General features: G+C 47.9%; 1 protein-coding gene across 3 annotated transcripts in view; it reads right to left on the reverse strand.

Annotated features, from left to right (window-relative positions):
* The window catches only part of ERCC6L2 (ERCC excision repair 6 like 2), a 1,852,128-nt gene that overhangs the window by 1,129,507 nt on the left and 700,310 nt on the right, over positions 1-22,311 (reverse strand). For all 3 annotated transcript variants that reach the window (XM_069625699.1, XM_069625698.1, XM_069625700.1), the window contains one exon: positions 757-876. In XM_069625699.1, coding sequence (XP_069481800.1) covers positions 757-876 — 120 coding nt within the window. The remainder of the gene's footprint in view (positions 1-756; positions 877-22,311) is intronic.

Consider the following 22,311-nt stretch of genomic DNA (forward strand, 5'->3'; position numbering starts at 1 on the left):
AACACCCTCATTGCCATCCCAATCCTCAATGGGTAATCTTTTAAAGCCAACCAGCAAAAGTCAATCCTAAACTCCACATGTTACATAACGACCCCATAAGCAAACCATAAGGCAAGGCCAATCCCCAGGCTAAAACCCAGCCATCACAATCCCCAGGCCAATACAGTACTTATCATCGACATTTGTCATATTGCTCAACATACAATACACCATTTTCACAATACAAGACCATTTGTCTCTACGAGTAGACTTTGGGGAACTTATTCTTGCTTTAGGCCCTTGTGCAAAGGGGATGTAACCAACAGTTCTTTCTGTAAAGTCAGCTAAAAAGCTAAACAACTATGTAATGGAGAGTTGTCTAGAAGAATTTTCAGTATTTATGATTCAAAAACTAATTAATTCCATCATTGTTTTATTGTTTCAAGGTTTCAGCACTGCAGTCTTTCTTGGAGCTATTTGCATGCATGATGGGCAGGCCAGAATGCTGACTAGATCAACTCTTTGTTATTGAAACTTCAGAAGGACCAGTCATCTCAGACTCACCTCTCTTGATATTTATAAAGGGTAGACATTGAAGCATGGATGCACTAATATATGTTTACCAGCATAGTACATGTATCCTTAAACAAGTACTCAGGTTAGTGTCACAGGTTATGTGGCAGGTGCTTACGGGCATCTCATTTAAAACACATGTCATTTAAAGCATAACATTACCTTGATGTACCAGAGAGGTTAAAACTATTATTTAAACATTACCTTCATTTTTCCACTGTATATCGGATCTGATATTGTTTCAAAAGCAGCATCTTTGCTCTGCTTGGCAAAATCTGGAAACTTGGCAAATACCTGGCTGCACACCCTTTTGATAAGCGTGTCCTAGAAAAAAATATGGTTTTTAAATTGTTAAATTGTCTTCACACAAACAATGTAGGTAACAACATGTTTTAAATGGTATTGTATAGAGTTATTTGAAAAGATCAAAAATACAGTAAAATCTTGATTACCTGGAAAAAATGGCAAAACAATGGTGCTGGATAAGTAAATATGTCAGATAACCGAACGTCAGTCATCCAAGTGGAAGCAAGACAGAAATCAGGGCAAAAAGGCTAGATAGCAAAGCTTGCTGGCCTTTAAGCTAACTTATCAACACTCTGTTATCCACCACCTTGGTTTTGTAGCTTCAAAAATGTGTTATCTGCCATTTCTTTAACTGGAACGGAACGATTACAGGCAATGAGAATTGTCAATTAATAGATAAGTTCTGTGCCGAATAACAAAGCTTTTGATGCAGCATTGACAACAACGTGTATTTCCTCAGAGAGCAGTGTAGGCTTTTTAGTCTATGACAAAGAAATCAAAAATATATTATGAATCAAAAGTGATATTTGTTCAAACTGAACGAGATACCAGAAATCTAATTATTCTTCAACTATGAACAAAAAATAAGAAAACATTAAAGGTGAAAAGTCAAGTGTGTCTGCAACAAAACTTAGACAAGAAAAAATGAAGAGACGAAAAACGATCAACAGGACAGAAATGGACAGCATACTTAAAAGGATGTTTTAAGATCACGGTGCCTGCACAATGTATGCATGATGGACAGGACGGCTTGGCCAGAGATGCGTCTGCAGGATGCTTACCTGAGTGAGCACATATTGGACATGTTTAACATGTACAACGTACAATACACAAGACCTTCTCTTAGGGCTCTACAAAGCCACAGATGGCAAACAATGATCCGACAATAGCAAAACACAGATTCGGCCCACAAAACACAAAGGGAGGGAGGCAGACTACAGTGAAACAGTGAAGTGAAATAGCAACAGACGCTGTTGTTTGGTAAGGGACATCACATAGATGAGGAATTAGAGAAAGGCAATCTACCAGGCAAGATGCTTGAGAATTCAAGATAACCTTGGTCCAAAATAATTTCTGCACACGTTTTCAAATACTAGGTTTTGCTAATACAGCCCTGCAAGACTCCTCACAGGAGGGAAGCAATGGATTAGGGCAGTCAAATGTAGTTTGGAAGTTTAAAAGGTTGTCATGGCCTATTCTGCTGAACCTCAATCCTAGCCAAATAGATTGTGTGTCAATCTGAACACCAGACTCCTGCTGTTTCTAGCTATAGACATAATCTAATTCGCAGGCAAATGAGAGGATTGATATTCTTCAGTGTCCAATGGCAAACCTTTAGCTACTTGATTCTGTACTGGGATTCCTGAAAACTCCAGGCAGCCACCAGGGTACTTAAAATGCAAGAAGACAGGTGGGCATCAGTTTACCAGTAACCAGGCACTTTGGCATAAACAACGAAGGTACAGATTAATGATCTGGCTCACTTAGACAGGCGCTAGTGAGCAATGACAGTAAATAGTCTTACTTTGATGCAGACAGAGAACGTCTGCATCAGTAACCAATGTTGCCAGCGCTAGATGCTCCTCACTAACCAATGGATCATAAAGATATATCCTACTGCAGTGGGCTGCAACCTTTGGCCCACCTGCTGTTTTGAACTACACTCCCCATTATCCGGAGGAAGCATAGTCAAAGGTGAGGGATCATGGCAGCCTTAGTCAAAAACATCAGGGGCCGTGGGGCAAAGGTTTCAGACCACTGGGAGTTATGTGCGTTACCCAATCTTAACAGAAAGCGCTCACACTAGAAGATTTGGTATGGAATAAAGAGATCTACCAATGAACATATTGATGCCATTTAGTTGGATTTCAGGACCAAGTGTGCAAAGAAAGGTTTGACACTGTTAGTCTAGTTTTAAAATCACACAAAATGCAAGTTTGTATACCTTTTATTAGACTAACTGGAAATATTATGAAGAGATGATACAACTCATTAACTTTCGAGGTCCCATACCACTTCATCAGATGGTTCTTAATGAAATGAGAAGCAAACAAACACATAATGCCCAGCTCTTTCTCATATAGAAAAACAAAGATAATTTTCAATTTAAACTGCAATTAAAGTAAACGTAGTTTTGATGGAATGCGACCCAGAACAGCCCCTTTATCAAAAGGTTAAATTCAAATATATGAGCTACAACCCGTACATAGTAAGAAGGCATCAGTGGGACACCAGGCGGGAAATTCTCTAGGAAAAAGGGATACTTCTTTAGGGCAAAGGTTAGATGTTCCCAACCAACCCCATTGAAAGCTTTCTCTGGGTCAATAATGATTGCAGCAATGGGACTGGGGCAAGGAGTGGGTGAGTGGGAGTAGCTACGATGTTGGTATAATAAATCTAGCAGTTACCACAGATCATTCCAGCCACGACTAACCCTCATGAAACAAACAGGGCTTTTTGCGAAGAAATTGGCTGATAGTTTGACCTATCCATAAAGTCCTTGGCTGGGATTCGTTTTTAGAGGTATTAGCGTTAGATTAATTGAAGGTGGCATGAACCCTATGGCTACGATACCATATCATATCATTAAAAATTTCAACAGGACAGGAGACATGACATCATGCATAATAGAAAGTATTATAAAATTACACCGGGAACCTATCCGGACGCGCAGTCTTACTACATTTCATATAAGCAATTGACAGAGCAATATCTAACAACTCTAGTTCCCCACTGTGACGAAATGACTGCTGCTCAACAGGAGAACAGGGATGAGTAGAGGCTAAAGTGTCTACTCTAGTCCACATAGCACTAAACCAACAGAGATCCCAATCATAAAGGTGAACAAACACCAGAAATGGTCTACCTCCTTCACTTCCTAGGCTATCAGAGACCGAGGGCAGGCTATACTCTTCTGAAGGGTGTGGGAGCTGGTAACAGTAGCAACCCAAACAGCAATAGTACAATGGCACAAACGAAAAGAATGTCCAATCAAACTTCTATAAAAATAGTGATGTTTAATAAAATTAAAAATGCATGCAACTAACTGAAAACACTAAACACCTACCCCAAAAGGAGAGAACACAGAATGCAGACTTTATTCCAAAAGGGGGACTCTGGTTCTGGAATACAGGGCAGGAAAGGCAATATTTCAACAACAAGGTTAAAGTTCAAGAATGTGTCATTGGGAAAAGAGAAAGAGTGTAGTCTTTTAAGTCAAAGAGGATCCTCAAAGGTGGGCCAGGGAGAACTACCAATAGTCCCTTGAAAATCTTGTCTTGGGGATCAAAAGAATCAAGTGTTATGAATCCTGTGGAATCCTCCCAAAGACCCTATCTAAAGTCTCCTCCTAGGTGGCAGGGAAAGGCAGGCGCTACCTGATCCTAACCCTGAGGTGGTATTAGCCCGGTGGATCACCTGGGAGGAGAAGGGCCCCAAGGGAAAAAGAGGACTCAGTTGGGAGGGACGCAGAATTTGTCTTCCTCAGAGGGAGAGAGTTCCGTGATGCCAGAATATGTAAAGGCTTGTTGTCAGAGTGAGGTTACCCTTCCAAAAGGTATCCCCCATGTTAATTGTGAAAACTTTCATAATCAACATAGGAAACGGAACATTAATACTCTGACTTCTTATGAATCTGATTCTCCATTAAATATGAAGCAATCATTTATCAAGAGCAAGAATTCCCTTCACAAAGTTGGCTTCATTTATGGTAGTATCATGATCACTGCTTCCAAGGAGTCAGGATCAGTCCAACGTCCTTGGAAGCAGGCCCCTAACCCTGATCCTAGGCACCAGCCGGTCCCCACAGGGACCTTTTGGACCTTGTCCTGGCGCCGGTGGCACGAGGCTCATCAGAAGCCTTGGTCCCGGCACTGGAAGCGCCGGGCTCATCATAGGTGTGAAGATGCTTGGGTGGACTTACCTGCGGCAGACCATGCTGCTGACTTGCCAGACTCTTAAAAGTCCTCGGTGAACTGGGACTACTTTTCTTACCTGGGTGGGGCAGCTCCACTCCACTGGAACTCTTCTGGAAGCAGGAACTCTTTTCTTGCCTAGGCGGGGCCGTGGAAGGAGACGCCTCATCACTCCAAGGCTATTTAAACCACGCCCGATTGAGGAAACGTGCTTCGCGTTATTCTGCATCTGCAGCAGAACGCTCACCGAGTCTGCTCCAGCTTTTCTTCTTTGGATCCTGAACCTGCAAGAATTATACTCACCATTCCGGTACCCGAGCAACATCAGCACCTGCAAAAGATCAGAAACAACAGGTTAGCAGAACGAACTTTCACACGCAGTGTTTGCTTACCTGATCCCTCGGCAGCGGCCGTGTCTCACGCTGCACCTTCGCCTGCAAAGACAAACAGCATTATTTTACTTACCGGCACGCCGTGCATTCCGGATTCTTCATCCTGCATCTGCACAAGGACAAACAGCATTATTTTACTTACCGGCACGCCGTGCATTCCGGATTCTTCACGCTGCATCTTCACCTGCATAGACAGCAGCAGTGTTACACTCACCGGCACGTGGCGATTTCCGGATTTCTTCTTTCTGCATCGTCGCCTGCAAAGACAAAGAAAGAGACAGTAAGAGCGCTTGCCATACTTACAGATTAAAGGTGTCCAGAAACTTACCGGTCGTGCAGACAACGACGGTACTCATCCTCTGAAGTCAAGAGGCTAACGTTTCACCAGTGAAGGAACTGGCAACGGCACCCTGCACTAGACGCAGATGGAGAGCCCAGCATTCACCTATCTAAGGTGAGCAAGTTGACCTGGGAGGGGGGTTCAACAGACAAGCTGGGAGGAGAGAGATAGGGACATTCGACCACCCAGACCTTTAATCCCCATATTATTTCACCTGCAGAAACCTCACCCTTCGAGTTCGACACACAGTGTGGAGAGGTTCGACCCCAGAAGCCAACCGAATCCTGCACATCACGCTTCGTGTTACGGACACCTTCCTGCCAAGACCCGCGCCTCCGTGGGAATCAGGTGAGCGTTACAGGTAGTGAAAACTCTTGTAATCAACAGGACAATGATAGATGTAGACATCAGAACATTAATACTCTCATTTCTGATGAAGCCAACTCTCTTTTAAATTCGAACCAACCATTGAGCCCTTTTAAAACTCTTTTTGAAGGTGTAATTAATGATAAGAGTGAAGTGAGTAAAGTTGAAGACAATATTCAGAACAAAAGAAGTAATCTGAACATTGGGGACTTCAAGTCCCACAAATGCCCAAAGTACTGGGATGAGGAAGAGGGAAGCAGAGGCACTAAACTGCAGGGTGCAGTCTGGTGGTTCTAATGACCCACACCTGAGTCTGACTTTTTAATATACAAGATCCCTCGTGTGCAGGCCATGAAAAGTAGGAGGTGGTTGCAGAGACTCCGCATCAGAGTGGCAGCAGAAGAAGAAAAAAAGAGATGGCGGAAACGCTGCTATCTTCAGAGCAGATGATGGTCCCGAGAGGGTCTCCAACTTTGATGGCCTTCAAAGCAGAAGTTGTGCAGTGGGAAGCGTTGTGGAAAGATTTGTCCCTGGAGAGAGAGGCTCTCCTTATTGTAAGCTGTGCTCTGCTGGCAGGTGAGTACCAGAGTGTTTCAAGAGAAAGGAACGCTCCTTTCCCGACCGGTGCAGGCCGTAGGAAGCAAACCCAAGCAGTTTGCCATGCAGGAGGCGGGAGAGGACGCAGAAGGCAATGTGGCAGCGGACGAGTATGCAGCAACTGGTGAGTTCACTGCTATTGGCTAACCCCGGTACACTCCGTCCGTAATCGTGCGCTGGCCACTAGGAACAAGTTACTTACCTGTAACTGTTGTTCTCCAGCATGGGTCTGGCATGGATTCAAATGCTCATGAATATTCCCCGTCGTCAGGCTGGGAATCATCGGAAAAGAAAAAAAATCAGTTTAGTTTCTGAACGGTCTTACTCCTAATAACCAATCACTGGTCTCTGGGTCATACTGCCCCCAGCCAATGACTGCCCTCTACCTAAGCCCCTCCTCTGGCAGCCATCTTCAGATTTGGTAGCACGTAAAGTGGCAGTAGGACCAAGAGAAGAGCCACAGAGGGGTAGGAGGGTAGTTACAGGTAAGTAACTTGTTCCTTCTCCAGCATGGGGTCTGGCATGGATTCACATGCTCATGAATACAAGAATACATAGCAGTACACACATGCACAACCACAGGAGGTGGCAAGGCTCAACATTAAGCATTTAATCAACTCAACATTAAGCAACTCTTACCACCTCACCAGGCCCACCTTCAGGTGAACAGGTTGCGCAGCACTGCCTGGCCGACTCTGGACTCCTCCCTGGAATCCTGGTCGACGCAGTAGAATCTCGTGAAGGTGTGTGTCGACTACCAAGTAGCAGCCCTGTAAATGTCGAGCAGGGGCACACCAGACAGGAACGCCGTGGTAGCAGCGATCGCTCTGGTTGAATGGGCTCTCGGACGGCTGGGCAACAGTCGTTTCGCCATCCAGTGACAGTGCATGATGCAGCCGGAGAGCCACCTGGAAATGGAAGCCTTCGAGAGGGCCTTCTCTTGGTTCACAGGTCCAAAGTTCACAAACAGCTGTGATGTCTTCCGCAGGCTCTTCGTGCGGTCCACGTAGAACTTCAGCGCTCTAGCCACATCCAGAGAGTGCAAAGTCCTCTCGCCCGGCCACGAAGGCGACGGGAAGAAAACAGGAAACACCAAGGGCTCGTTGAGATGGAAGTCCGACGGCACCTTGGGCATGAAGGAGGGGTGCGTCCTCAGCAACAACCTCGTCACGTGGAAAGTCACGTATGGAGGTTCACAGGAAAGGGCCTGGATCTCTCCCACTCGTCGTGCGGATGTGATGGCCACAAGAAACGCTGTCTTCCACGACAGAACTTCAACGGTGCCAAATGCAGTGGCTTGAATGGAGGCCCCATGAGCCTGGTCAGCACCACATGGAGTTCCCACGCCGGTGCCGGAGCCTTCACCGGCAGGAACGATTGGAACAGTCCCTTCATGAACTCCTTCACCAGGCGTTGGGACCACAGAGATGACCGCCCCGGAGTTCTGGTGTAGCGGGAGATTGCCGCCAGATGAATCTTGATGGAGGCGTGAGCCAGCCCAGCCTTGGCCAGCGACAGCAAGTCCGGCAGCACTTGAGGGGCCGTAATCCGCAGAGGGTTAATAATCTGTGCGCGGCACCAAATAGAGAACCTCTTCCATTTGTGTCCATAGTACCTGAGAGTCGATGACGTCCTGGCCTTTGCAAGATATCATACCCTCCGAACTCTAGTGCTGCAGGAGCCAGGCCTGCAGGTTCAGCGACCCGGGTCATGGTGGAGGATGGCGCCACCTTCTCTTGCGAGAAGATCCGCGACAGTCGGCAGTTTGACTGGGGGGGGACACTGACATGTCCAGAAGGTCCGGGAACCAAATCTGCCTCGGCCACGCCAGTGCAACGAGGATCATCCTGCACCGGGACTGTCTGAATTGACTGATGAGTAGCAATGGCAATGGTGGGAACGCACACAGGAACAGGCCGTCCCAGGGGAATGAGAAGGCATCGGCCATGCTTCCCGGCTCGTGGAACCTGCTGGCGAACGCACTTAGCATTCGTCGCCGTCACAAATAGGTCGATTTGGGGATTGCCCCATCGTCGGAATAGGAGATTAACTTGATCCTGCCGCAGCTCCCACTCGTGGCACGAGCGCAGCACCCTGCTGAGTGAGTTGGCAATGGTGTTCTTTATTCCTGCCAGGTGGAAGGGTAACAGAAACATCCCTTGAGCGACGGCCCAGTGCCACAGATCCTGTGTTTCCTTGGATAGGGCTGAGGATCTGGTGCCCCCTTGCTTCCAGATGTAGAACATTGTGGTGGTGTTGTCGGTGAAGACCCTCACTACCTTGCCCTTGAGGGACGGAAGGAATGACCGGAGAGCCCAGAACACTGCACGGAGCTCCAGGATGTTGATGTGGAGCATCTTCCCCTCTGGGAGCCAAAGGCCTCTCGCGTGAAGTTCTCCGGTGTGCGCCCCCCATCCCTCCAGGGAGGCGTCCGTCATCACCGTTTCCTGATGTGCCGGGGTCTGGAAGTCCATGCCCGCCGCGAGATGCGCGCGGGTACCCCACCACCGGATCGCTTGGCAGAAAGTCTCGTTGAGTGAGATCCTGTCTTCGAAAACTGCCCGCTGCTTGCATCCAATGGGCGTCGAGGAACTCTTGCAGTGGTCGCATCCGGAGCCTGCACGGGCGCACGAGGTAGATGCACAAGGACATCATGCCGAATAGGGATTTGATGGACCTCACCCTGGTCACGTCCATGGTCAACAGCCGTTGCACCATGCCCAGGATGGCCTTTGTCCTTTCCTCCGACGGTGAAGCCAATCGCGCCACTGTGTCGAGTCTGGCTCCCAGGAACAGGGCGACTTGCGACGGTACCAAGTGGGATTTCGCGAAGTTGATGGAGAATCCCCGATCCGTGAGCAGTTGGACGGTCTTCACTGTGTGCTCGACGGCGAGTTCCCTTGACTTTGCTCGGATGAGCCAATCGTCCAGGTAGGGGTAGATGTGGATCCCCTGCAGGCGCAGCCGCGCCGCCACCGGTGCCAGGCACTTGGTGAACACCCTGGGCGCCGACTTCAGTCCGAAGGGGAGGGCCTTGATCTGATAGTGACGCCCCTGGACCACGAATCTTAGGAATTTGCAATGTCCCTTTAGAATGGGGATGTGGAAGTAGGTATCCTCTAAGTCCAGCGACGATAGGAAATCGCATTCCTCCAGCTGTCCCAGCACGTGCTGGAGGGTGACCATCTGGAATTACTGAGACTTGATGTACTTGTTCAGACGACGAAGGTCCAGGAGGGGTCGCCAACCGCCGGTCTTCTTCTGGGCGAGGAAGTACCCGAGTACACTCCGGAGCCCCGGAACCTTTTTGGGACGAGTTCTATGGTGCTCGTACCTCCAGAAGTAGTTGTGGGACGTGGTTTTCCTTCCTGGCCACGGGTGGTATACGGGGACACCTCTGAAACTCCCGGGTGTGCCCGCGGGCCAGGGCATCTAGCACCCAACGGTCGGTGGAGATGGACTCCCACACGCTGACTAATTTCGCCAGAGGGCTTCCGACCAGGGTGTTTGGGTGGGGGCCCGACGCCACGGCCGGTTCAATCCTGCTTGGCCGCGGTCTTGCCGCCTTGGCCTCCTTGGCAATGACGACGCGATCCTCCTGTCTTGCCGCGTCCTCGGTAGGCTTCCTGCGACGAGGAGCGGGCCACTTGGTGGTACGATGAGGAACCGCTGCCGAATCCTTTGGAGGCACCTTGCTTAACTCCGGAGTTCCGAAATGACGGCCGTCGTCGTTGCAGAACACCCAAGGCCCAAGCCGTCTCGGTGTCCGCCTTGATGGCCTGCAGTGACTCGTCCACTGTCTTGCTGAACAGGTTGTTCCCGTCGAAAGGCATATCCAGAACCTTGGTCTGCACGTCCTGGCAGAGGTCGGTGGCCTGAACAGCTTGGGTCCAACAGGCGTCATGCTTCCTTTGTCCTGGGCCATGACCACGCAGGGTAGGCCTCAAAGATCTTCTGGAATCCTCAGAGAAGTGGAAACTGGACGAAAAGATGCCCTTGAGGGGCGTAGAAAGTTCTGAAAACGGGTCCCCTTTGATCAGAAGTAGAATCGGTGGAGCTTGAGGCTCGATTGACCGAAATATAAGAGTAAACTATTCGAAAAAATGCAAAACGCAGTAAAAGCTCGAGAGCTAAAGCACGAGGACTCCCAACACTTGAACGTGTGGTAAAAATCTGAAGATGGCTGCCAGAGGAGGGGCTTAGGTTGAGGGCAATCATTGGCTGGGGGCAGTATGACCCAGAGACCAGTGATTGGTTAGGAGAAAGACAGTTCAGAAACGAAACTGAAACTGATTTTTTTTCTTTACCGAGGATTCCCAGCCTGACGACGGGGAATATTCATGAGCATGTGAATCCATGCCAGATCCCATGCTGGAGAAATAATAGTTTTGAATACCAAACTGATATAAAGAAGTTGAAGTGGCATAAAAAGAATTTTGTGAACAGACAAGAAAGGAAAGGTTATAATTGTTTCTATAAAGGCCAGCATTATTGCCAAAACCAAGAGAGGGCAATACTGAAACAAGGGGTTATTGAGTTAAATCAGTATTCTGCACTTACCATATATTATGTAAGTATAGAAATAAACCCCCTATCACGGTTCATACTTTTGCACTCATGAGTATGTCATTGCATTTTGCAAATTAAATCAATACTTATTCATAAGGATACTGCAATGTTTGTGCGTCTACCGTATCTGGTAAGTAGCATAAATGTTTGTTCTAGTTCTCATTAGTCTTTATCAGTGAACCCTGTGATATTCTGGTAACATACTGTTAGTTCTGAATAACTGGTGGGTAATTTCCCCCTCCGGGTTGGTGTGATCACTGATTAGTGATTTGCTGTCCCTCTTAAGAATCCTGCACGGCACAAACATTGGGGTATCCTTATAAACAGTCATTGCCTTTAATAAAAGCAGTGGTCGAAGCACGTGTCGGCTGGACTGTGGATATGACAATTAAATCCCACTTTCTGAAGAACTACTAAATTATAAATTACTCACCGTAGCGACTAACGTACTCTTAGTCCCTAGTCCCCTTTCCTCCATTCTGCATGGGTGTCCCTTCCAAGGGACGGGAGACAGAACCTTTTTCACCAGAGAAAATCTTCTTCCCCTTTAGATTTAGAGGTGACTCCGCCCTCCGGCGCCACACCTCAGTCCCCAATGACGCGTCATAAATAGATTTAACATTGCCTAATGACACCAGTATTATTAGTGGGGAGGATGGTGGGACGTAAGGAGGAATGGTGAGTAACTTATAATTACTCTTACGTACCGTCCCCTTTCCTCCATACTACAAGAGCAATTACAACTGAATGTTGCCCCAGGGTGGAGAGGAGACCCTACTTAAGCAAATAGGTTCCTGAGAACCACCTGTCGGAAAGACACATCAGATATAGAGCCGACATCCAAACAGTAATGCTTCCAGAAAGCCGAGGGAGTGGCCCAAGTGGCCGCCCTGCGTATGACTTGCCAAGGGACATGGCGCTGGAAAGCGATGGCCGTTGCCTTGGCCCGACTGCATGGGCATGCATGTTGGTCGGAAGCGGCCTGTGCTGGCCTTCGTACGCTTCTTGGAAAAGCCCACACTGCCTCGAACGGTAGATCTAATATGCGTTCCTGGATGCCCGGGTTGACTTACGCTGCCCGGAGCCAGGCTGTCCTTCTCATGTCCGTGGCGATACAGATGGCATGGCCAGAGGTGTCAATATGGGCCACGGTGGATTCCATGAGGTCCTGCGCCACCAGCTTGGCCTCAGCCAGTCCCGCCTTAAAACGTGATTGGCTCTGTGTAGGGAGTTCTGGGAAGAAGTCTGCAATTTCTCTCTCCCTTCTCCCCACTCTCATCCTTTTCCCCTTACCTCCCCCTCCCTCTCCCTCTCCCTCTCAGTTCTACCGCTAGGTTTCCCCCTCTTCCCTCCAGTTTAATTGCTCTTCTCACTGTTTTGTTGGACTGATTCATTACTGTTTGTTGCTTCCACTGTTATTGTTTTATGTATCATGTTGTTTTGATGCACAGCACTTTGGCGTAAGGCGCTTCATGAATAAAATACAATACAAATACACATTTCCCACCATAACCTTTGGTTAGCGGCCGCCAGCATGGCATCGGCGTTGGCCTGACAAAGATGCAAGGACGCGTTGGAATACAACTTCTTCCCGTACGCCTCCAATATCTTCTACTCCTTGCCTAGTAGCGTCGCTACAGTGGAGGTTGATGACGACTGAGGCTTGGAGTATAGTGATCCCGCAGCAATCACCGAGAGTGTGGCTGAGGATGGGCTGATAGTAAGAGTGTATCCCCCTCCATCTGCCTCTACTTGGGGTACAGGTGTCAACTGACCGGCTGGAGTGAGTGGGGCCATCGTTAGAGATGCCATGACGACATAGCCAACAGACAAGAACACACGTGCCACCATGCACACTGGTCACACACACCAAACCACACGAAGAATATTCTCAGTGCTATGACGTAGCGGACTGGCATACCCACGGACATGCATCGTTGTTATTTTTCACATAGGCCTTCTACAGCACCGCAGAAACGCAAGACGCCTGAAGAGCTCGTGTATATGCTGGCTGATGCTTTCTCGCTACCTATCCCTATGAAGACGACACTAATGCTGTGTATAACACTCTGTCACCCCGCGACCTCCATAGTATGGATTATGTACCGCCACCCACGAACTAGGCTCAAGTATGCCGCAAGCAAGAGTCCCCAGGCGGGAGCCTCGCAAACGAAAATCCTCCCAGAACAAAAATGCAAGTGCTGACCATGCAGAACGAGCCCCCAATGAGAGCCCACAGCCAAGCCCGCGATGTTGCAACCGCATGCCACGCGCCCAGCGCCAAGGTTATACCTGCCGGTGCCAAGCCCTCAGAGGCAGAATACAAAATCTAATGCTCATAATTCTACTCCAGCTACGGTCTCCCCACAAGTGAGCAGGCCGAACTGACAAGGCGCCAGGGTCCCACGTCTGGGACACAATCTGCAACAACGAAGCGACAAGTTGGACACCTACAGCGATGGGAAAGACATGCACACCAGCCCGTAAGCAGACCTGTCCATTGTCTGCCACAAACACATAGTTGCACATTGTTGCTAATGTCAGGTACACCGCGAGCTAGGAACGGCGGTGGTCCCAGGCTTGGGGACTCGCGGGAGAACCAATCAGAACACAAGGGGCTCATCACTGACGCCATCACTCTTAGCCAATCACCAAGGGTCCCGTTGTAACAATTCTTATGTAGCAACTGTTAGGGACAGCCCAAGTGTACCACCTGACCCGTCCTTATCCACTAACAATTCCTCCCACAGGGTAACTATACCAACCCTACCACTCGGGGAACCAACCCGAAGTGGCGATAGGTTTTGTGATGATTTTCCCAAGTGATGCAAGTAGCGCGTCATACTGCTGTAAAAAGGGCCTGCGAGCCCCACTAACGACGAGAGCCTCTCCGGATGCATACGGTCTGAGCGTATCCCTGACATTACTCTAATAAACAGCAGGTATTACCTTGCTCCTTTTGGGACGCGGGAGGAGTTGGGGCCTCCCCAGCCCAGGAGGTCTGCAGACGGCCGTGTCAGCCCCCGGGAAAATCACCCCGACAGGATCCTCCTTCTCATCCATATCCTGTGAATCAGGAGGATCCTGCGGAGGTGGAGGAGTAGTTGGAGCCAGAGGCCAGGGTACAGGGACCACGGCTGGGGGCTGAGGCAGAGGCTGGTACAGAACCGCCTAAGGAATCAGCTGGGGCGCCGGAGGCAGCGGCTGCGCCGGGGCCGGGAGCGCCGGCAGTGGAGCTTGTGGTGCCGGTAGCATCGTAAGGAGGACTTCCCCGATGACGTCCTTGATGATAACCCCCATCTGGCCGGAGGCTGCTGGAGCTGCTGCATACCCTGCCCTTATGGACGCAGTGGGAAACTGCCCTGCGCATAAGGAGGATAGGCTGTAGGCCACGTACCTGGTTGGGGCCAGTCCCACTTTGACACCTTTCTCTGCTGAACTCCTAGAATGGGGTCGGACAGGTGCCTCTGACTGGCGCAGCGGCCATCTTGTCGAGCTGCCTGCCACGTGCCTGCCACGTGTTGGTCGGCTCGTTGGGCCCAGCCTCCTCCAAGACACTTGCATGTGGATCACGAGGCCTACTCTGCTCCTCGGGCCTAGACCCGGTAGGTGTGAAACCCTCGACCCGGGGGTCAGTAGAGTGGCATTTAGGCACCCCCTCGGACGTATTGCCGGTACTAGGGCATAGCCCCTCGGCCATACTGCCGGTGCAAGGGCAGAGCCCCTCGGATGACAATCCGGTACAAGAATCTTCCGGTCCCTCAACACTGACACCGGGAGGATCCAAGGATCCCTTGGCCCCAAGGCCGGTAGCTGCAGACCCTCGGTGCACGTGCTGGTACAAGGACCTGAGCGGTCCTTCCCGCGTGGGCGAGTCCTAGGAAGGAGTCTCCCTTGCGGGGTGCGATGGAAAATAGCGGCCCTACCTTGGGCCTGGCTCGGTGTTTCACTAAATTCTTGAGGTCCTCTGGAGGTGACTTCTGGAAGAGCTCCCTCCACCTGGCTAGTCTGTTCTTCATCAATTTCGATGACAGCGTGTCGCATGCTGTACAAGCTTGCCAACCGTGGTCTGGGCCAAGGCAACGTAGGCAGAGGGCATAGGGGTCTGAAGTTGGGAAGAGCCAGTTGCAGGATGGACACCTGCTGAACCCTGTGGAAGTCGACATGCGCCGGAGAGGAGCATGATGCCTGAGGACCGAGTACCTGAATGATAAGAAAGACAAAAAAAAAGACAAAGAGAAGAAGTATCCGCGTGTGGTATTACATGGCCGAAGCCAAACCCAGGAGCGCTGGTGAATTCAGCCCGTTCGCGTTGACGCGGAAAAAGGCACTGAGGACTGGCGCCAGAGGGCAGAGTCATGGCAGCGCATGTTCCCAGGGCCGCACCCCCGCACGCCTCTATATTTCAAGGGGAAGAAGGTTTTTTCTGGTGAAAAAGGTTCAGTCCCCCTAATTTGCAAACTGCAATTATATAACTCTTGAGTGCAAAAGTATGAACCGTGATAGGGGGTTTATTTCTATACTTACAAATTATTTGTTAAGTGCAGAATACTGGTTTAACTCCATAACCCTTTACTTTTTACTGGGTCTAGGATAGGACCCAGCATTACCAGTTCTGCAGCATACCCTATCAATATCTCTTATATATCTTAGGCTCAAGCGCATTCACATGAAGTTTACCTGACCATTTTTTATTTCAATACTGAAACAAGTTAACAATATCCAGCATTGCCAAAGATAAGAGAGGGCAATACTGAAGCAAGCTAATTATAACCCTTATTGCTAGAGTGAGGAAGAGGCAATAGACCCCAACAAGCATTGTCTATGCCAAATAAGAGCAAGTGTGATAGAGAGACATTGTCAGCATGCATTTGAGGTAAACGTGGGACAACATGAGTGGCAGGAAAGAAGTCCTCCTGATAGAAAGCATTCAGGAGGAGAGGAGCATAACTTACAATGCATGTGGCCATCACAAGAGTGAAACAAACAGCACCAATGTGGATCATGTCTTACCAGAAGAAATATTAAATGTTGACTTTGTTGAAAGTCAAAAACTTTCCCAACTTTTTAAAGTAAACTTTACGACAGAAGTACTTGCAGCAGTGTTAGGAGCTTTTTGTCCTGGCAGGCGAGTAAACCAGGACAGGGACTTTGTAGTGGTAGTCGTGGCAGGTTAGTGAACAAGGAAGAAATCATCGACATACGTTGTTGTGGTTAACAGTTGTGAAGAAGAAGTGGCAAGACCACTTAAATGTTTCATGAATTGTTGTGGAATCATCCTGACAAAACATTGTTGATACAGCTGAATTGTGGAAGTGCTTTATTTCCTAATTGTGTTAATTCTTTTTCAACAATTGGAGAGATAAAGACTTGTTGTTTGAATCAACTGTTGGTAGCAATCCAAGTAAAAGACTTTTAGAGCAAGAAGAACTTTATTCTCAGAACTTGGTTACAAAACAGAACTTATTTGTTTGAACCTGTGATTGAAAGTCCTGTTTTAAATCTGGGGAAAGGGATCCAATCCAGGTTACAAGGATACACAGTTATTAGTTTTATGTTGAACATAACTGTTATTTCTGCTTTTTTGTTATTGCCATATATTCCCTTTATGAGTTTGATGTATGCATAAGTGTGAAGGACAGATTCCTTTTGTTAGAGCATTCCTTCAGTTTACTTTGATAGGCAGGGAAATCCATAGTAAGGAGTTTGTCAAACCCTTTTGAGCTAACAAAATGGCATTTTATGAAAAACCTTTACCAAGATGTCCACCTCACATTTGTGACCCCTCACACAAGTCAGGCTTTTAGGTGCTTTCTGAGGCATAGATTTGACATCTGGTTGGCGAGCTGGGAGACTCTGTCCAACACAAGGTGCAGTTCAAAGCAGCGACAGCACGTGGCACAAAGAAGCTTGGGACAGGCAGGCGATGTCCAAGTTAGTGTAGCTCACAAGTGGTTTGAGGTGGGAACTAGGGCCCATGGATGTTCCTGGACATCTGTACTGCTGGGGGTCCTTTTCCAGGGTACCCAGAGGCAACGGTAGTTCCTGTGCAGTGCTTTCCAACCAGTAAGGTTACCAGAGAGCACTTTCAGGGGTTGCCATTTCTGATTGCAAGCAAGCTTTGGCCGAACAACAGTCACCCCGAATGGTCCTATGGGATAGTTGTGGGGAAGAGCTTGCCTCTTCATTGGGAATACCTATTGTAAGGAAGACATGTTATCAATAGTGAAAACAGACACAAATGATGCACAGTTCAAGGGTGTATATTGAACAACATGAGGGTTGAAAGAACGCCTATCCAGCCCTATATCTAAGGATGGGAGCAAGCTCGACCATCAAATAATAAATAACGCAGTCCTAGTAGTGTCTGTCAAATCAAAATGGCCCATACTAACAAAACCTATTGCCTGCCCTTATGCTATAACAAATGTGTGTCGGAAAAAGGTATATGCAAAGAAAAACAGTGTTTGAAAGTAGTGTATGAGGATGACTGAACCGTGAGGTTCCCATCCCCAGGTTTTCAGCACAGTGGCACACTCAAGCTTTGAACACACTCTGGCTTCTCTGGCACGAGAATGCAGTTTGGGAGATAAGCCAGAGCCTTCTGCGATAAAGTCTCTTTTCCATTCAAAACTCTCTTGTTCGTAGAATGTCTTGGACACACAACAACAAAGTTCCTTTCTCTTTAGGAGTTTCACGTTCATAGGTTTTCGGGTTCAGGGTTCACCATGGGTCTCCTTCAGCTGGGCTCGGACGCCCTTTAAACACAGTAGGTCTTGCTCTGTCGGGCTAGGACCTCTCAACAAATCACAGTTCAACAAAAAGTTCACATAGGTCATCCTCTGTCGGGCTCGGACCTCAATAAAGCAAAAGTTCGCAATAGGTCTCCCTCAGTCGGGCTCAGACCTCTCAGGGTATCAAGAGTTCACATAGGTCTACCTCAGTCGGGCTCGGACCCCGCAATCGCAGCACTTGTAGGGGTTCCCAAAGTTTCAAATCACATTAATGCACATGTCTTCCTCTGTCGGGCTCGGACCTCGCAAGACTTGCTGCTGCCTTGCAGCTTCACAACATTTTTCAGAGACTTTCGATTGGGCATACATCCTCTGCCGGAACACTCTGATACTTAGCATTTGTGATTTACAGTTCACAACAATGGGCTCGCTTTCTCTCACGTCTTATTATCTTGCGCGTAACCTTCACTTCTTGGTAGCTGTTGCAAGCACTCCAACACACAGACCAGACTTTAATTGTGCTTTCTTGACTCACTGGTTGTGTCAGGAGGCTCCTTGCCTTTGTGTCTTTTGATTTTGAAATCATGACTGTCAGTCTCATTGCATCTGCGCCTCCCCAACTCTGCCGTTCCCCCGTGAGGGCGGCTTGCAACTTTGTAGTACTTCAGATGCTCTTTTTCTCTCCAGCTGGGTTGGCATGCGCCGCCCTCGCTGCTTCTGAGACAATGGTTTCTTGTCAGAAGGGATCTCTGGCCTGTAGATTCTTGGCCCTAGCTCTCTTGCATGTTGCTCTCCTCTGCCTGGCTTGCCACCGCTCTGGAAGAGTCGCTCCTTCTCGTGCACCGCCTTGTTCCGTTTTTATAAAAAATAAATGTCTCTGGACTTCAAGTCCCAGAATGCAACCGTCTTTGCTCCCACTCGCTAGCTCCCCTTTTTGGCACTCTGGTGACTGAGATGTCAATGAGGTCAGGGTCTCACCACCTGCCCCTCAAAGGACTGGGCTTTAGTTCTGTGCCCAGGAGATGAGCTCTGGCTTGGTTGCTGCCAGGTAGTCTCCAGCTGCCCCTGGTTTGGCTTCCTGGAGTCACCGCTTCCTCTTCATACTGCAGCCTTCCCTGTACTCACAGGCCCAGCAAGTAAGCAGTCCTCCTTCATCCAGGCCTTCCAGTGTCTTACCCGCTTGAATTCTCTCCTCTTGGCCTCTGTGCACCATCCAGCATCCCCAACTCACTCAGTGTGTTCCTTTGTGCTCTGCCTTAGGCCTGACCTTGCCTGGCCTCATTATTGGAACAGAATGGAGACTGCCCATAGGAAATCATGGTACATTGGTTCCTATGGGTAATCTTCATGGATTTGGTTTGCCTCTTCCTCATCCCAGTGGTTTTAGGAAAAGCAGTGTGTAGGGATTATGGGAGTTGTAGAATTTCCGAGGGATCATGGGAAAACCATGTGGGGTTTTTGTGAGAAGGGGTAGGTGTAGTGTTGTGGACAAATGGGTTTTTGGCAATAATATCCCATAATGACAGAGGGGATGTCGGGTAAGAGTGTGCTGAACAGGGGGAATACTGTGTCTCGTCTGGGGGCATTTCTCCCACAGTCATCAAGGGTTCCCTTCCCAGGTGATCCTCCCTCGCTTGTCTGCCCCACCGGGTTGGGATCCAAGAGCAATGGCCCTTGCCTGACCACCTGAGTCAGGGATTCCCAGGAATAGCATGGGAGAAACGCCTCAAGTTTCTCACACTATCTACACCTCTAATGCAAGTAAAAGTGCCATGCCACTGTAATAAAGTGTGCATGCAACATGCACAATTAACCCCCTTCCAGCACATAATAACCATGTTTTGTCAGGTCTCCTGGTCGCCCCCACTGTGGACGACCGCCGGTGTGGAAGCTACCGTGGCATGTGGGACTTCACTTCCCAACATGGCTGGCGCAGTGCGCCTAAATGTGAATGTCGCACATGTCATCTCAGGAGATGGGAGATGGAAGCTGGAGGATATCTGTCTCTTGAGAGCAGCATTCCGCACTCTACTAACTTCCTGGTGAGTCGTGCTAGTTTGTTAGGTTTCCCTGGTGCTCGAGTTTCTAGTCCTGTTGATCCAGTACCCTGTACCCTCTCCTGCCTGTACTGTGTGTTGTGATTTCTTGGTTCTGACCCTGCCTGTGCTACGACCTGCTTTGGATTTACGTTTTGTGCTGTACCTTGGACTGATGTTGCCTATGGCCCTGCCTACCTTCTGACATGCCTAATATTCGCCTTACAAACTGTTGGATGTGCTTTGCCTAGTCCCTACTTCCCTCTTGACCTATTCAGGGTTGTCTGGAGTGCTCTCCTTCCTGTGTATCTGAAAACGTTCAGGACGGCCACAGCTTTCTTGTACCGGCTGTGACAGGTCAGAAGGAGAAGACAGAATAGAAGTTGCCATTCTCAAAATGTGTTTATTCCAAATAATAGAAAAATGCCTACCTTTCCCTAAGCTATGGGTTTCCCTACCTAACAGAACTAACTAGGGTGCTCGTTGTCAGTTGTGAAGTCCAAAACCAGTCCATCCTCTATCCAAAACTAAGCTGTACTGACCCTACCACTAATATTAAACAACTGTAGTCCAGGAAAATGACTCCCTTCTCAATTGTCATTCGTTTCACTTTTACACGCGACGGAAGGTCTGTTTACCTATGACATCACCGATGCGACGTATTCCTCGTGCGACACCGCCTACGTCACTTCCGTGACATACGCGGCAGTACATATCTAACTAAACACTATCAGGACGGTTGTTTTCTGGGATCTCCCTTTTACAATTGATCGCTCGATTGAACGAGTAAGTACGCTGCGGTCTCCGATCCTTCTTCATTTTTTCTTTGTAATAATATAACCATCTGTGGTCTATATTCTTGCTGCTATTAGTCTCCTTTGTTAAGTGATGATAATATTAACTCTCTACAGGTTATATACTTGACACGGCCACTGTGGCGTCCGCTTTTCTGTTCCAGGTTACCAGCTCATTATTTAAATGCTTTGATGCTGCACTAGGTATGTGGTTTCATTTTGTAATCGCGTAATCTTCTAATTCATGATTTGTCCTGACTTATGACTTGGGTCTTTATATTTAACGGTATTGGTTACCTGTACAGGGAGCATTATCAAGAATACACCAACACATTTGATTTGCGTTTGGTAAGCGTTTTCTTAACTTAAATGGCATGCGTCCTTATATTGGATCTGGGTCAGTTCTGTCTTCGCCTTCCTTTCACTTGACTTCGAAGGGCTACTCATTCGATTTTAGTGGTTTCTGAATCCATAAATACTACTGTTATTAAGGTGATTGGTGCTTGCTTTGCACGAGTGATGGCTCCGGTGATCTGTGCACCACATGGGGTTTCTTCAGCTTCCCCCCACTATATTTTCCAATGACACATAGTTTCCGTAAGCTCCTAACATATGATATTATACATGATGGTTATACAATCATATACACCATTATTCATCGTAAATTTCTTGTTTTGTTCTATTACAATGTTTCCTTATCCCTGCAACTGCCTTCGCTTCCCTTGTTCTACTCTCCAACCCTGGTACATGGTATGGCAATATTTTCTTCAATATGTACTTTTTTATTTCATTGTGTTCAAACAACACTTCATATGTTGTGGTTTTCTCTGTTTGTAATGTGATATAATTATTATTTTTCATGTGTAATGTGAACTACCGTCAATATTGTCTGTTGTATTATTCTGGATCTATATTTTGACTTGTTAATTTCTGATGTCTATGTCCACATTTAATTTGGTTTTGTTATGTCAAACTTGCCTTTGGTTTTGTGTTTACAATAATTACCCAGCCTTGAGGACGACCTGTGTATCGAAACACGTGTCGGCTGTTCCTGTCTTAATTAAAGCATCAACAATTTAATTATTGTGCCTTATTGTTATGATCTAAAGCGCAACTCCACCTCACCCATTACCTTATCTGAATACCTAGCTAGGCTACTGTCGGATCACGCTCCCCTAGTAACAAAATGGAGGACGTCTGCCCCAAAATCGCCCACACCTACCTGGAGATTGAGAAGTCAATCATTGACGGATAAGGCGTTTAGTGAACATATGAGGAAAAGTACGACTGATTTTATGGAAATTAGGGTAGTGTTAGCCCGGTGGGCACGTTTTGGGAAACATATAAGGTGGTAATTAGGGGTGAGATGATAGCAACAGTTGGAGGGGTTCAGAAAACCATTACTAATGACCTAAAAGAGATAGAGAGCAAACTATTGGAAATGGAGAGGTAGAGGAGGAACACTTGAAAGAGGAAATCAGATTAAGACAGAAGTGTCTAATACAATGGGACGGGCTGGGAAAGTTCAATTACTCAAACTACGTAGAACGTAATCATGCACAAGGATGCAAACCAAGGTAAATAATCTCCTGGGTGTAAAAAAACAATAAAAGGTCCCCAATATACTCCATTTGTAACACAGAATAGGAAGAGGTATATACGCAGATGGGCATTAATAAGGTATTTTCAGAATATTATAAGAATCTATACA

Source organism: Ambystoma mexicanum, chromosome 6p (assembly GCF_040938575.1).
Source record: "Ambystoma mexicanum isolate Mex_15411 chromosome 6p, UKY_AmexF1_1, whole genome shotgun sequence".
NCBI lineage: Eukaryota > Metazoa > Chordata > Amphibia > Caudata > Ambystomatidae > Ambystoma > Ambystoma mexicanum.